Source organism: Mesoplodon densirostris, chromosome 4 (assembly GCF_025265405.1).
Source record: "Mesoplodon densirostris isolate mMesDen1 chromosome 4, mMesDen1 primary haplotype, whole genome shotgun sequence".
NCBI classification, from domain to species: domain Eukaryota; kingdom Metazoa; phylum Chordata; class Mammalia; order Artiodactyla; family Ziphiidae; genus Mesoplodon; species Mesoplodon densirostris.
The window spans coordinates 76,233,335-76,249,324 of record NC_082664.1 but is presented as its reverse complement, the minus strand read 5'-3'; the positions used below and the strand labels follow the sequence as shown (position 1 = coordinate 76,249,324).

Below are 15,990 nucleotides of genomic sequence, written 5' to 3'. Positions count from 1 at the left end.
GAACTTCGGGCACAAAAGGGCAGGACTCTTTCAGAGGAGCTGGGATTGCCCCCAGGCTTCAGCTGGAAGGACGCGGCTCGGGTCTCAGTTCGCGTGCGCTGCCTCCCTCCAGTTGCCCACCCCCTCCCCACCCACCCCGCGTTCTTCCTTTGGGAAGAACACATCGAGGCCTCTCAGAGGCTCCAGAGAAGCCTTCCTTCTTCCATTTTTGAGGTTCCTGGAATTTAAAAAGTGAGATGCCAAACTGGATTGAAAAACTGTAGCATGTTTTCAATATTTACATTTAACACATTAACACTTCAAACACGTAAAGTAGACAATGACTCTATGTATGGCGTCATTTGGAGATAACATCAGAAGTCTAATTTAAGGCCCTTTGTGAACCTGAGGCCGGGGATACAGAGAGGCTCCCTACCTCCCCTCCCATCCCCCTCCACCCTCGCATTCCACAGGCCCACTCTTCCAGGCATTTGCCAGCAGGGGAGGGGGAAGCACCTGACCCAGCTCCTTCTTCTCCCTGTTGCTTGGGCACCTGTGAACAAACTCAGACTCCTTTAGGATGGGAGAGGAACTTTAACATTTCCAGATGCATCTCAAGGGAGAGCTCCCCCATTCCAGTTTCAGCCTGGTCCAACTTCTCCCAGACCTCAGCCCTGGGGGGCCTGGCTGCCTGGAACACAGATATTCAGCTTCTGGGGAGTGACTTGGTATATGATCTCTGCCCAGGGGACTGCCAAGGCAAATTGGGACTCAAGATGGAGGTGGGCAGGAAACCCTTTTCCAAAGATGAGTGCTCTGATTGGCACAGGGGAAACAGATGGAGGCCGGAAAAGGCTAAGCAGGAGGGAAGTGCTGGGACCCGGCAAAATGGTGGTTTGAGAGGAGGGCAGTGAGGCTCACTGCCCTCATTGTAGCTGAGCGCCTAGCTAGTGCCCGGAGCTAGGTGAGGGAGTTAGAGTGCAAACCTGCAGGAAAACAAGTCTGTGCTTCTGGAGTGCCCAGGCAGGAAGTGGAGCCAGTCAGACTCCGGAGTGAATCCTGGTTTGTCAGCTCTGTGACCTTAGTCAAGTTCTGGAACATCTCTGAAGCTCAGTTTCTCATCTGGAACAGTGGCTTTGGTGAGGAGTAACTATATGTAAGGTGCATAGCACAATGGCCTTTCCTCTTCACCTTGGCTTCCCACAACTCCCCCTGCGCCCCCAGCTTGTACCTTCATGAAAGTTCAAAGTGTTTCTTTGTTGAGGGCAGGAGGAGCCTTCTTCCTGTCCTTATGCCTCATCTCTGCCCTCTCCTTCGCAAACTGAGGTTTCAGGTGATTCTAACTTGTTCAAGGAGAGTTCTGGGCTCCAGGTTAGGTTGGAGAAAACCCAGGCTGGGTGGTAAGCTAAGACCCTGGGTGGGAGGCAGCCTCAGGCAGGGGGGCCCTCAGCTTCGGGGCTTGCATTTGCCGCTATTCAGGGGGTAGAAAGGCAGGAACCCCTCCATCAGGCTTTCTGGGTCCCAGTCTTCTCTCCCACTCTTGTCCTTTCCCAGCAGGGCCAACCGGCTGATCTCCTCCTCATCCCACCCTGTGACCTGTTCTTGTTATTCCTGCTACTCAGAATTTCTCGGGTGCTCATGGATTCTTCCAGTTCTCCTCTCTTTGGACCCCCACAGCATCCAGATTGGCTGCATTCTAATCCTGGCTCCCACACTAGCCAACTCCAACCTTGGCAAGCTATGTGACCTCTGGGAGCCTCTGGTTTCTTGTCTGTCAAATGGGATAATAATGGAACTGAGGATTAAGAGAATCCTGAGAACTGGAATTCCCTGGTGGCGCAGTGGTTAAGAATCGGCCTGCCAATGCAGGGGACACGGGTTCGTGCCCTGGTCGGGGAAGATCCCACATGCTGCGGAGCAACTAAGCCTGTGCGCCACAACTACTGAAGCCCGTGCGCTTAGAGCCCGTGCTCCACAAGAGAAGCCACGGCAATGGGAAGCCCGTGCACAGCAACAAAGAGTTTCAGAAGCCCATGTGCAGCAACGAAGACCCAATGCAGCCAAAAATAAATAAATAAATAAATAAATTTTTTAAAAAAAGATTCATTCATTAAAAAAAAAAAAAAAAAAAGAATCCTGAGAATAGTGCTTGGTCCATGATGTGTAAATGTTGGCTCAAAGCAACTGTTACTACTGTTACCTGATGCCAGTTCTGTGGGGCAGCAGAACGTCAAGGACATGGAACTTGCCTTCAAGAAACCCACATCATGTAGATCATGCTTGAATACAGTTGATACCTTCCCACTGAACTTGGCATAAAATCCAAATACTCCGGACTTCCCTGGTGGCGCAGTGGTTAAGAATCTGCCTGCCAGTGGGTTCAAGCCCTGTTCCGGAAGATCCCACATGCCGCAGAGCAACTAAGCCCGTGCGCCACAACTACTGAACCTGCGCTCTAGAGCCCCCGAGCCACAACTACTGAGCCCATGCGCCACAATTACTGAAGCCTGTGCACCTGGAGCCTGTGCTCCGCAACAAGAGAAGCCACTGCAATGAGAAGCCCACGCACCCGAACGAAAAGTAGCCCCTGCTCGCCGCAACCAGAGAAAGCCCGCACGCAGCAACGAAGACCCAACGCAGCCAAAAATAAAAAATATATATAAATTAAAAAACAAAAAACAAATGCTCCGCCACAGCCTTTAAGATCCTATGTGAGCTGGTCCCTGCCCACCTCTTCACCTCATTTCATCCCACCCTTTCCCTTAGCCTTTGCTTTCTACCCACACTGTCCATTCTGTTTCTGAAACATGTCAAGCTCTTTCACCTCTAGGACTCTGCATGTCCTGTTCCCTCTGCCTGGACCACTCTTTCCCAGACTCTTTCCATCATCTTGTCAAATTCCACATCTTCAGAAAGGCCTTCCCTGGCTTTTTTATTTTTTTAAGATTTTTTTTTTTTCCTGCGGTACGCGGGCCTCTCACGGCTGTGGCCTCTCCCGCTGCAGAGCACAGGCTCCGGACGCTCAGGCTCAGCGGCCACGGCTCACGGGCCCAGTCGCTCCGCGGCACGCGGGATCCTCCCGGATCGGGGCACGAACCCGTATCCCCTGCACCGGCAGGCGGACTCCCAACCACTGCACCACCAGGAAAGCCCTAAATATTTTTTTTTGATGTGGACCACTTTTAAAGTCTTTATTGGGGCTTCCCTGGTGGCGCAGTGGTTGAGAGTCTGCCTGCCAATGCAGGGGACACGGGTTTGAGCCCTGGTCCGGGAAGATCCCACATGCCGCAGAGCAACTGGGCCCGTGAGCCACGGCTACTGAGCCTGCGCGTCTGGAGCCTGTGCTCCGCAACAAGACAGGCCGCGACAGTGAGAGAGGCCCGCGCACCGCGATGAAGAGTGGCCCCCGCTTGCCACAACTAGAGAAAGCCCTCGCACAGAAACGAAGACCCAGCACAGCCATAAATAAATAAAGCAAAACTGTCAAAAAAAAAAAAAAGTCTTTATTGAATTTATTACAATATTGCTTCTGTTTTATGTTTTGGTTTTTTGGCTGCGAGGCATGTGGGATCTTAGCTCTGACCAGGGATCAAACCTGCACCTCCTGCATTGGAAGGCGAAGTCTTAACTCCTGGACCACCAGGGAAGTTGCCTTCCCTGACTTTTTAAAGTTAAGTTGCCCCTCCCTCCACCCACCACCCACCTCCCAGTAATTCTCTATTTCTTAACACTGTTTCATTTTCTTCATAGCACTTATTATTATCAGAGATTATCTTGTTTCCTTATTTATCATCTGTCTCCTTCTAAAACGTAAGCTCCTTGAGGCAGGGACCTTATCTGGCTTGTCCTCCTCTGCGTTCCTAGCATTTAGAATGGTGCCTGGCACGTAATAAGTGCTCAATAAATATTTGGCAAATGGGTGAATGAACAAGGCAACCATGACTGTAGGACAGAGTTGAGTAAGCCAAAGGCCCACCATGGGGGAGGCACCAGCCTTGGGCTGGGGGAGGGAGTTGCTGGGCTTTTTGTCCTGTTCACTCTGATTCCCTGCGTGTCTCCCAGGCCAGACTGGGTTCTCTTTGAAGGCAGGCTCCAGGCACCTTGTAAGTAAAGGTGATACTACAAATAATTAGCAACCGGTACCATCGTGGCATCCCCATCAGGACACAGGAGCCTGTTCCGGAGGCCTCCGTCTGGGCCAGGCGGTCTCCCTTTAGTTGCAGGATCACAGGGAGGCTGTAGTGTGGCCGTGCTCCAGCCCTGAAGACAGTATCTATCTACCAGCCGGGACAGCAGTAATATTTCAGCATTTTAACCACCAGTGCTCCTGCCTCACCTCAGGTGAGTGCAGATGAGCTTCAGTAGGCCCTGCAGGGCCCTGGTTTCAGCACTGTTGCAGGGGCTGCTAGGCTGGTTGGCCACTTTTGTGGCTAGGTTACCCCCAGCCCTCCGCCCAACCCGCATCAAACATGCACATTTCTACAAGAGAAGAGAGGCCCCTAGGCGGAGAGCTGATCAGAAGGAGGGGAAGGACTTCAAGGCAGTGGGTGAGAACTCGGATGACTTTCTGAGGAAGGGCAGGACGGCCATCGTAGCGTTTTGCAAGCTTTCTTGGCCGAGGTGGGGTGCTTCCTGTCACATCCTCCCTGCTCTTTCCTGCTAGGGGCTGATCTCTTCCCAGAGGCTCAGGGGTGGGACTCTCAGCTGGTCCCCCGTGGCTGCCAGGTCAGGCCCAGGCAGGTGAGGACACATGGGGAGGCACCCTTGATATTGGGTGCTGGATGAACTTTCCTTTGCTTCTGCCTCTACATTCTCCCCATTGCCACTCCCATCTCTCCACACCCCTAGGGATTCCCTGGAAGCTGAAGCGACTCAGGGATTCTTAGTCACCCCAAGAGGAAAACCCTCTGGAACATGTTTCTCATGGCAGGGAGTCATCCTGAGGAGACCCACAGCTGCTCCTGAGATAAGGGGGGGAGACTGAGCAAATGGGAAGAGGTGAGTGGGGACGTGTGGCTCAGAGCGCAAGTTCTGCGTCAGGCCTGGTCAGGCAGGGGACTGCCCTTCAGGGGTTTCCTTAGAGGAGGTCCTGGTACAGAGGCAGGGGACACCCCAAAGGCCTCTCCTGGAGGGAATGTCCCACGCAACCAACGTGGGTCCTTCGCGGCATCAACAAGTGAAACAAGTACCTGGGATCACTTCCAGCTCTTTCAAGCACGCTGTCCTGGATAGGGGCCAAGATCAAGAGGTCCGGGCCCGTGTCAGCCTCTAAGGTTCTGATTGGTTTGGGGGAGACCCAAGGGATCCAGCTCTTCTGGAAGGCCCCCTCAAAGCCTTTTCTGGGGTTGGGGGTTGCTCGGGAACACCAAAAGCCTCCCCGGGGGCCACGTGCCAGACCTAAGGCTGGGGAAGAGGAAGCTGGAGCCGCGGATCCCAGCCAGCAGGGCTGAATGCCTGAGCGGGCAGGAATGCCCTGTGGCCTGGGGCAGGTTCAGGTGAGACCTGTCCCAGCCCATGCCCAGGTGAGTAGGAAGGCCCTTACAGGGGGGCTTCCCTCCCATCTGCAGCCAACCAGGGATCAGCACAGTGTGGCATCTCCATGCCAGGAGCTTAGCTTTGGAGTTGATCAGGGCTGGGGTGGGAAGCCAGTTCTGCTTCTTCCTAACTGTGTGACCTTGATGAGGTTACTCAGTTTCTTTGGGTCTCAGTTCTTCATCTTAATATGGAGACAATAGTTTCCATCTCATAGTTTTATTATAAGGGTGAAATGAGCTGATGCATGGGCAGGGCTTGGCACCGTCCTGGCACATGATGCTCAGGAGCTGAGGGGCGGATGGAAGTGAGAGCATGCCTGGGAGCCCAGGGGCAGAAGGTGGGCCAGTGGGAGCGGGGTGATGTAGTCCTGGCCTCAGTGCTCTTCCTAGGTGCCCCTGCTCTCTCAGCCACCACCTGCTTCCCCTTAGCCCTCACCCCACCTCTACTTCCAGGCCCCTGCAAACTCACCAGAGCACCTTCTCCCACTTCAGAATGACCCCGACCTCAGCACTCCTCTGCTTTGCCCTAAAGCATTCGAAGGATTCCTTCTCACTCTGCCATTTAAGTTATTCCTGGTTCCCTTTGTTTATTTCCTGAGTCCTTGGTTACCAGTGGGGTATTTTCTAAGGGAAAGCACATGCAGATCAGGAAACATCATTCTAGAGACAATGTCTGTGTATGAGTGTGTTGAGGTGGAGCGGGGTGGCATTGTGGGTGTGCGGAATGAAGGGGGTTGATGGACAAGGATGAAGAGAAAAAGGTGGGAAGGAGGGAGGCAAAGAGCCCCCCAGATGGGGTGGCCCCTGGCTGACCTGAGTCTTCGGGGCCAGGCCCAGCTGGAGCCTTGCCAGAGCGCACATACTCCCTCCTGGCCAACAGTGGTCCATGGAGCTGAGACTGAATGGGCTCACCGCCTGGCCTGAGAGTGGCAGCTCCCCCTGCCGTGGTCCTCATGCCCAAGGCCCAGTGAGTAGGGGTGGGGGCCAGCTGATCTGAGAGCTGGGTGTTCCTGTTGGCTCTTAGATGAGGCTGTCGCCTTGCCCCTCCTCTTCCTGGCTCTGCCTTCTCATTCATGCGATGGGAACAGTCACCCACCACTTCTTCCATCAGGCCCTGCACACCCAGCCAACAAATTGATGGCTCCAGGCCTTCCTGGCAGCCTGTGGGGTTAGGCCTGTATCCCTAGCCCGAAGAGGGTCAGGGAACGTTCAGGTATGGGGGGCGGGGTGGCCCCCGGGGAGGGTGGGTAGAAGTTAGGGAGAGGGTAATGGATAATGAGAAGTCATAGATGATTGTGGTCATAGAAGTTGGGGTCATCGAAGATGAGGAAGCAGTCAGACAACAGAAGGGGTCAGAGAACAAAGAGATAGAGGGAAATGTTCACTAAGGTCGGTGACCAGGAGGACATCTGAGAAGAAAGGGAAGAGAAGAGACAAGGCCATGGGTGGGAGCAGCAGGGATCGTAGAAACGAGGCCTCTTGGAGAGAGACCAGGATGGTGTTCCCTAATTTTGGGTACCAAGCGAACCAGGGAAATTCCAATAATGCCTGTTCTCAAAGGCATAGAATAGCAGGATACTATTGCTTTGACCCATGCCCGGAAAAGTATAAAGAACAAGTTTTACCCAATAGGTTATTGGGCTTACAATGATGTGAATCACAACTTCCGTGAGTCTAGCATTTAAATCAGCTTTTGAAAACACTTGCAAGTTTTTTGGGTTTTTTGTTTTTGGTTTTTGTTGTTGTTGTTTTTATGGTACGCGGGCCTCTCACTGTTGTGGCCTCTCCCGCTGCGGAGCACAGGCTCCGGACACGCAGGCTCAGCGGCCAAGGCTCACGGGCCCAGCCGCTCCACGGCATGTGGGATCTTCCCGGACTGGGGCACGAACCCGTCGGCAGGCAGACTCTCAACCACTGCGCTACCAGGGAAGCTCTTGTTTTGTTTTTTAATCTCAGGTCACACCCTCCAAAAGGTAGTGGAAAAAAAAATTGAATAAACAAAACAGGTTTGCTGCAGATAAAACTAGGACTCCTAAACTGCTCCAGTCAACCTGCTTCCACAAGGCCCTGCTGTCAGCCAGCGCGGCACCCAGGCTGGGCCAGCAGCATCCGGCATGTACCAAGTGGGTGCTCAGGGGCCTGGCTGGGACGTGCTGAGCAGGGCAGGAGCAGAGATGTGGCTAGGGTGGAGGAAGCTCTCAGGTTTGGGGCTGGGGACCAGATGGAGCATGAATCCATGAGCTCAGGGAACAGCTGGGGGAGGGGGCACCCAGACTAAGTGGAAGCAGTTTTCTCACTGACCTTTTCCTACAGGTGGTTGCATTTTTGGCAATGGTCTTGGGAACCCACACCCTCCATTTGCGGCCCCAGAAGGGCTGTACCCACTGGCCCAGCTGCTGCCCCAGCAAAGGACAGAACCCCACTGAGGAGTGGCTGAAGTGCAACACTGTGTTCATGCCTCCCCCAGAGACCACCAGCCTTGCCCACCACCCAGAATCCTGCAAGGCCAGTGAAGACGGACCCCTCAACAGCCGGTCCATTGCCCCCTGGAGATACGAGTGAGTCTGCTGGCCCCTGTCCCCTCCCGAACACCTGCTCATGTGCTGGTCAGCGTGTGTGTGAGGGACCAGGGGAGTTCCAGACAATTCCAGCCTACCTGCCCCCTTTTACCTCAGGGAGGGTATCAAGTTTGGGTGTTAGACAAGGCCTAGCTCTGACTCTTATTGGGTGACCTTGGGCCAATCACTCAAGTGTTCAAAGCTTAGTTTTTTTCATCTGTAAAATGAAATAATATTCCACAAGCTAATGATGCAAATCATAGGAAATAAGATACGAAAAATCTGTACTTAGTACAGAAAATGTTGGTTTCTTCCTTTCTTCTTCTTCTTCTACTTCTTCCCCGCCTCCTCCTCCTTCTTCTCCTTCTCCTTCCCCTACAATGGCTGTGTTTTTCTAACTAAAATATCAGAGAATAATGTACAATACAGGCACGAAGCAGCCCAATACCAAATGCTACTGCCCTGAGCCATGAATGGGTTATAATTATACCCTCCCTCTGCTCTGGGCGGGGCAGCTGGGTGGTTGGAGCCCCAGGCTGGTTATCTTTGATCATGAGCAGTCTTATTCTTTTGCTGTGTGCCACACACATAATCCTCTATTTGTGTCATGATGTAAAAAAATGTTAGGAAGCCCTGAAATCGGGACAATGAATAAAAATATTAAAAATTAGTGCCTTAGGGATCCCAAACATATTTCTCTTGCAGTCTTGCATCCTCACGGGGTGTCTGTGTTCCCACTCTCTGTAAGTCTAGTTCTGGCTTAGCCTTGTCTTTGGGGATGGATGGAGAAGGTCAGTGGGTAGGGAGGGGTCAGCTTTGATTGAGACTAGATCCAGGGTGGCGACTGTAGGTCACTATGCTTTGAAGTGGTCTCAGAAGGCTGGCTAGGTTCTGGGCTAAATCTAAAGAGGTGGGAGCCCCTTTGGGGAAGCTGGGTACCAGATGGCTGACTCGGCTAGGATCTAGACCCCTGGTTGGGAGGCCGTGAACCCCCGATAACCACTCTGCTGTTCTTCCCCAAAGCGTGTTCTTTGCAACTCTTGTCCCACAAGCTGTTCCTCAGAAGAAAAAAAAAAATGATGATGTCAAGTAAGTGGGGGAAAAACTGCTGCAGGCCCCACTCCTTGGAGGTTCCCAGTGTGCCCAGCACCTTCACGGCAAGAAGTCCGCAGAGAAGAGACCATTAAACTCAGCGCTTCCCAGACTCATTTGGCCACAGACGCCTTCTGCTGCAGTGTACTTATTGGGGAATGCCACTCTGGGAAATGCCACACTAGCTGAGCCCCAGTTTGCGAAGTCCTGTCTATTTGGAGGATGGTTTTACAACCTAGGGGCTGTTTCCCTCTGGGCTTCTGGGGTCCCAGACCTTTGGAGCACCTACTTTTCATGCCTTTTAGGGACCATGAAATCCTTTTAGAATAAGTCAATAAGCCTTACCACACACTCTTATGTGTGCTTATAATACATGCACAGCCGGTGTCTGGAGGACGGGCAGGATATGGCAGATAGTGGCTTCCTCTGGGGAGGGGGACTGGGGAGACAGACTGTCAGCCTTCACTTGATGCTTTCTTATACTTGGATATAAGAGCAGTTTTTACTTTAAAAATTTTTAAAAACCCTAAAAAAATAATAACAATTACAAAAAGGAACCTCAGACTAGAGCCCAGTGTATGTATCAGATGGAACCAGTGCTGGTCTGGTGGAGGCTCTGGTGGAGCTGCTCACCTGCCCCACCTCTCTTAGGGCTCTGGGACCAGCTGGAAAGTCACTCTTCTATGCCCGACCCTCACTGACAGTTGGGGGAAATAAAATCCAGGGAAGAGGGGGTGACTTGTTCAAAGCCACCTGACATGCTGGTGGGTACCAGAGCTGGAATAAGAAGCCAAGCCCCCAACAGTCCTGGCATTTCCACCCTGGGACCTCGCTGCTCCTGGCCAGTCCCCTGTTTGCCGGCCAGCCTTACCCCCAGGACCTGACGCTTGCCACCCCTGCAGGTTGGACAGAGACTTGAACTGGCTGTAAGTGGCCTGTAAGACGGGAATAAAGACACAGACCTACTAGAGAAAGGACTTGAGGATATGGGGAGGGGGAAGGGTAAGCTGTGACAAAGCGAGAGAGTGACATGGACATATATACACTACCAAACGTAAAATAGATGGCTAGTGGGAAGCAGCCACGTAGCACAGGGAGATCAGCTCAGTGCTTTGTGACCACCTAGAGGGGTGGGATAGGGAGGGTGGGAGGGAGGGAGACACAAGAGGGAAGAGATATGGGGACATATGTATATGTATAACTGATTCACTTTGTTATAAAGCAGAAACTAACACACCATTGTAAAGCAATTATACTCCAATAAAGATGTTAAAAGCTAAACAAACAAACAAACAAATAAAAGTGGCCTAATTTGTCTTTGGCATTCCTGGTGCCTGAACATCTTGTGGTCCCCAGCCTGGTCCCTCTTCCTCCCCACTGTCAGTCCTCACCTACTGCTCTCTCCCTCTGCCCTCCAGAGTTTCCGCTGTGGCCCCCCATCCCTCCCCTTCCCTGGCTCCCTGGCCCAGCCCTAAACACTGGGGTGGGGGTCAGGCCGCCCTCCTGGCATGCTGGAGAGACAGAGGCCCATTGAGGTACTGCAGCAGGCACACAGCGCCCCCTTGTCCCCCAACAATCTGCCTTTGTCCTCAGTTCTGGCTGCTACTGCTTGGTTCTGGGGGGTGCTGCCTGGGCTGGGCTCCAGCTCCCACCCTCCCTAAAAGGAAAAGGGAGAAAGCATGGTGAGGAAGAGGGTTAAGGTTAGGGAAGAGGGCCACAGACTTCCTCAGGCTTGGGTCCTTGGGGGCTCCTAGGCCGGCCCATTTCTCAGCTCACCTCCCAGCTCATCCTGGTTTCTCCGCGGACCTCTTCCTCCCCTCCCTTCTCCCCTCTGTGGGCAGGCGGGGTTGGGCTCCAAGTAAGGGGAGGGTTGACCACTCCCCCCTTGCCCGTGCCTCCCCTCCCATGTGCTGCCTGGGGAGCAGTGCACGCACCAGCCGAGCACTCTGGGCAGCGGGGTGCAGGCCCTTCTGGGTAGCCGCCTTCTCCAGGGTCCCACAGCAGCCCTGCCCGCTTCACTTTCAGGTTTCTCACAGTGCCTTCCTGCTCTTCTCTGCTTCCCCATCCTGTCAGTTTTCCATTTTCCTGTTTTCCTTCCTGGCTGGTGGCAGTGGGGGCTGTGCCCGGTGGGCCCCGTGGAGATGCTCAGTGCTTGGAATCGCCGGGACCGGCCCCCTGAAGAGGGGGCAGCTGCGGGGCTCCAGGGCTTCACCGTGGACAAGACGTTCCTCTCGTCCCTCAAAGGCATCCTGCTGGAAACTGAGCTGGTAACAGCTGCCTCCCTGACCTGCAGCCTCCATCTCCCAGCCCGGCCCCCCCCAGGGCTCAGCCCTCAGCAGCCTCCCTCCCCAGGCTCTCAGGACACCCCTCTGGCCCCAGCTGCCCCCCCCCAGGGCTCAGCCCTCAGCAGCCTCCCTCCCCAGGCTCTCAGGACACCCCTCTGGCCCCAGCTGCCCCACTTCCCCACCCAGCCCCTCATCTCCCATCTGGAGGCAGCCACAGCAGGTTTCAGTTGCTGCAGGAAGGACTGAAGTTAAACAGAGGACAGCCCTCTGGGACATCGAGGGGGTGTGAGGCACAGGGACAGCGGGGACAGCGGTAACGCCAGCCGGTCTTTCCCCGGGCTTTAAGATGGCCACTTCTTGGCATGTCCAAGAAGTTCAACTACCAAAAAGGGCAGACTTCCTGCAGCCCCACTTTATCTGCTGCCTGCTCCCCATGAATATCTGTCCTCAGGAAAGGAGCTTCCCTGAGTCACTTAGCAAGACCTACTAGTAAACTTAAGTCTTCTGCATATACGCCATCCTACATCGCCAGAGCTGAGGGGACCCCAGAGTCCGCCCTGGAGCATCTGCCTTCTAAACCTTGCCTCTTGGCATGGAACCAGAGGCTCTGGTCCTTGTCAGAAGAGTTTTAGGCATCCAGGAGTGGGGGAAGTGTTATGGGGCATGGGGTGCCTCCTGGGGGCACAGGCTGATGTGGGTGCCACTCCAGGGGCTGGCATTCCCATTGTACTCGGGGCTAAAGCGGGACCCACTATCTTGTGGATTTCACAGAGTGGCGGCTCCTGGAGCCGTGCAGCTTGGCCAAACTGCTGGGGCTGCTGGCATCCCGAGGCAGGGGGAGCATGGGCGGGCAGAGGTGGGGGGCCAGAGTCGGACCTCAATAGGTAAAGGCCCTGGATGTGGGTGGCTCCAGGGATGGCAAGACCTCCAAGGACAGGTGGTGGGGCCGGCTGGGGGAGCTCCGGGGAGGGAGAGGGCAAAGGCCTGGCTGTGCCTGTGTCCCCTTCCTGGCAAGCTTCCCACCCTCGGTCCCGCAGGCCCTGACCTTCATTATCTTCATCTGTTTCACGGCCTCCATCTCCGCCTACATGGCTGCTGCGCTACTGGAGTTCTTCGTCACGCTAGCCTTCCTCTTCCTCTACGCCACCCAGTACTACCAGCGCTTCGATCGGCTGAACTGGCCCTGTCTGGTGAGGGACCCTGCCTCCCCCACCCCGTTCTGGTCCCTTTCTTCTCTGCACGTTGAATTTTCCTTTCCTCTCCCAGCCTCTCTCCTTTTCCTGGTTTAACAAGGAGTCCGGCTCCCATACCCAGCACTCAAAACACTCCTTTGACCCACATCCCTCAGATCTGCTCCCTTGTCCAGGTCCAGCCCCAGCCCAGGCCCCTGGCTTCTCGTCCTGGTCCTGGTCGCTCTGCATTTATCTTCATCCCGCCCCTGGGCAGCTGTGTGAGCTCTCTCTCTCTTTGTGTCTCAAGCATTTTATGTCGTGTCCAAGGGTATCTCCATGTAGGGATTCACAGTGCCTGAGGGTCAAGCTGCTGACTAGCCTGGAAAACCTCAGGGTGATGCTCCCTGCCCTCTGCTTCCCTTTGACCCTGCACCCCCAACCCCCAGGACTTCCTCCGCTGTGTCACCGCCAGCATCATCTTCCTGGTGGTCTCCTTTGCGGCTGTGACCTCCCGGAATGGAGCTGCCATTGCTGCTTTTGTGAGTCCAACCCCACAGAGCTCTCTGGCTCCCCAAGGACCTTTGGCTGGTGGTTGCACACTTTGTGTGCCTCTCTCCACCCCAAGCTCAACCCAGTGCCCAGGGTCTGCCTCACACCTTGCCCCATATCACCCACCTCCCTCTCCCCAGTATCAATGGCCCGATGGTCTTTGTTGTGCCATCCCTGCTCCTACGCCCACAGGTTTTTGGCATCATCCTGGTTTCCGTCTTTGCCTACGATGCCTTCAAGATCTACCGGACTGAGATGGTGCCCAGGGCCACCCAGGGTGAGTGCCTGTGCTCTGGGGAGAGGAGATGTCCCCTCCACCCGCTGCCCCAGCTACCCCACCCTGCCATGCCCTACCCCACCTGGCTCCATCTTCACAGGGGAACAGTAGTGATACTGGGGCTACCTGGCTCCTGAGCCCAGCCAGAAAAGGGGGACAGCAGAGCCCAGACACGTCTCCTTTGGATTCACTAGCTCCCCAGCCTACTGTCCACCACCCCAGCCTACAGCGATGGAGCCAGGCCTGAGAAGTCACCGGGGATTTGTCTGTGGGGCCTGTGAGATCTGGTTTCTGATGAAGCTCGGCCAGGGAGGGGGTGTTATGGACGAAGGGGAGGGTACAGGAGGAAGCTGGTCATTCCCAAATTAAAAGACTTGAATCCTACTGGTGAATCTTTTTCTTCCCCCCAAATTAGGCAGACTAGGAATGCCAAAGAGTATTCATGGGAATGTTGCCTGGAGCAGGTCATGGTCCCTTCTCTGGGACCAGGTGTGAACAATGAGGAAGTGGGGGCTTAGACATCCTCCAACATAAAGCTTCCATGCCACAACTCTCGTGTGCAAGGCCACCTTGCGGTGTGCCTTGTGGCCGGGCACCCAGGCTTCTGTGTCTGAGAAGGCGCAAGCCTTCCGGATGTGAATGAGCGCCCACTTGCCAAGCTATTCACACCCCCGTCTTAGTGGGTTTGAGGTGAGGTGCTTGCCTGGGGCGTGTGTAGAGCTCCCCCTGGTGGTGTGGGGAGGACTTGGCCCGCAGGCTGCCAGGGAGAGGTCAGCATCAGATGAGGGCAGAGATTCCCACATTGCTGGAGCTGCATGAGCCCTCAGATATCAGCTGGTTCAATGCCCTCAATTCACATAAGAGAGGACACGCCCAATTAGGGGAAGTGACCTCTTTATTTGTGACAGAGTTAGGGCTGGAGCCCAGCTCTCCTAACACCTGAACAGGTGTTCTGGATATTGTACTGAGCCCCTGTAACTCATAAAAAATGGCCCAGCCTCATTTCCAGCTCCCTCCACCAGCAGGTCCACCTTCCCAGCTTGCCAGTGCCTCAGCAGGACATTTCCTGAGCATCCCATGTGCAGACCCCGTGCTGGGTCCCAGGGGTTCAGAGGTGCCCAGCAGGCCCATCCTTGAACGCTCACAGATGGGAAAGAAGACCAGCTAGTGAAAGGCAGTCATGGCTCAGGGGCACTTTGGAGTCGGCCCTGCCTGGCCCGTGACAGCTCCGTGTGGCCGGGACATCCTTGCCCAGCCCCGCAGAGCAGCGTGGCCTAGCTCGTCCAAGCTGACTTGCTAGCCCCTCTCCAGTGCTTCTGTGTCCCTGCCCTGAAGTGCCTTCCTTCTTCTAGGGCGCTCCTTCCAGATGCAGGCCCCAGCACCCAAGCCCTGCCTGAGCCTGAACTCTGGTAGAGTTGTTCTGCTCCCCTCGGCGCTAACCACCAGCCACTCTGGGTCTGGCTTTTCCTGCCTCTGGGTTCCCGTTCTCCTGACCTCATGTCCTGGCTCCTCACCGGAACTGGTAGCCTCTCCAGGGCTAGAACCGACTGGCTTTTGTGTTTCTCTGGTCTCTGCTCACAGTTCTCAGGACTTTACCGACAGGCCATTCTCAAGACTGGTGACCAGCCTTGGGCAGGGGGCGGTCAAGGTCTCAGAAGAGGGAGCGGAAGGGCTTAGCCAGGGGAGTCCAGGAGATCGGGGTGGGGGCAATGAAGGGATGAGAAGGTGGTCAGGAGGGCCTGGCCATATTAAAGTCCAGCAGGGGGCAGGGATTTGCTAGGAACAGAGTGGGGTAAGGACCCGCCTTGTCCCCTGAGCAGCCGTGTGACACGGGCCAGCCTGTCCCTGGTGGGAGCTCAAAGGGAGCAGAGTGTGCTCTGTGGTGCGCACCTGTGCGGGCCCTGCTCATCTGTGTCTGTGTGAGAGGTCAATATGAGACAAGCGGTACTTAGGTTTGGTCCACACTTTGGTTCAGTTTGGTGTCAGCTGGCTCCAGAGTCTCAGGATGCCCTCACGATGAGGTGTGGCCCACAGACCCAGCCGACTGTACCGGGGGCTGATGGGGAGCGGGACTCCCTGTGGGTTACTTCTAAGGGGCTGACCAGAAAGGGACCTGTGTCACCCTCTTTATCCACATCTCCATCCCCAGCCAGCTCTGAGCCTCTCCTGGCATCGGAAGAAACAGGTGTCCCAGGACAACTTTAACTCCTGTGGCCTCAGGGGTGGGGTAGGTGGAGGGTGGCTTCAGCTTCTGCAGTGCAATTCTGTCTCCTAGTGTCTAGAACTGGCTCACCCTCTGGTGCGTTTGTTTCCTCCACTTTTGGAATTTCTCCCTCTCGTCCCTTGTCTGGTTGGCTGAGCAGTAGGGGGACTCACGGCTCTGGCACCTCAGGGAAGCCGCCTCACCTCCATGGGTCTCGGTTCCTCTTCTGTAGATGTGGGGTGTCTTGGCTCCCCCAGCTCTGACACAGGGGCAGGGCCCCCCTCCCCCAGGAGTCCAGGATGGCTCCTGGATGGTCGGCGGGGAAGGATAGGGGCTCAGGC

At 55.1% G+C, this 15,990-nt stretch overlaps 1 protein-coding gene across 1 annotated transcript; it reads left to right on the top strand.

Moving 5' to 3' along the window:
* Nucleotides 1-11,068: 11,068 nt before the first annotated feature.
* On the top strand, nucleotides 11,069-15,980 carry CMTM5 (CKLF like MARVEL transmembrane domain containing 5). The gene is given in 7 exon segments (XM_060096068.1): nucleotides 11,069-11,251; nucleotides 11,254-11,430; nucleotides 12,486-12,638; nucleotides 13,067-13,159; nucleotides 13,362-13,446; nucleotides 14,799-14,855; nucleotides 15,940-15,980. Coding segments are annotated over 7 exon segments (789 nt in total).
* The last annotated feature ends 10 nt before the right edge of the window (nucleotides 15,981-15,990 follow it).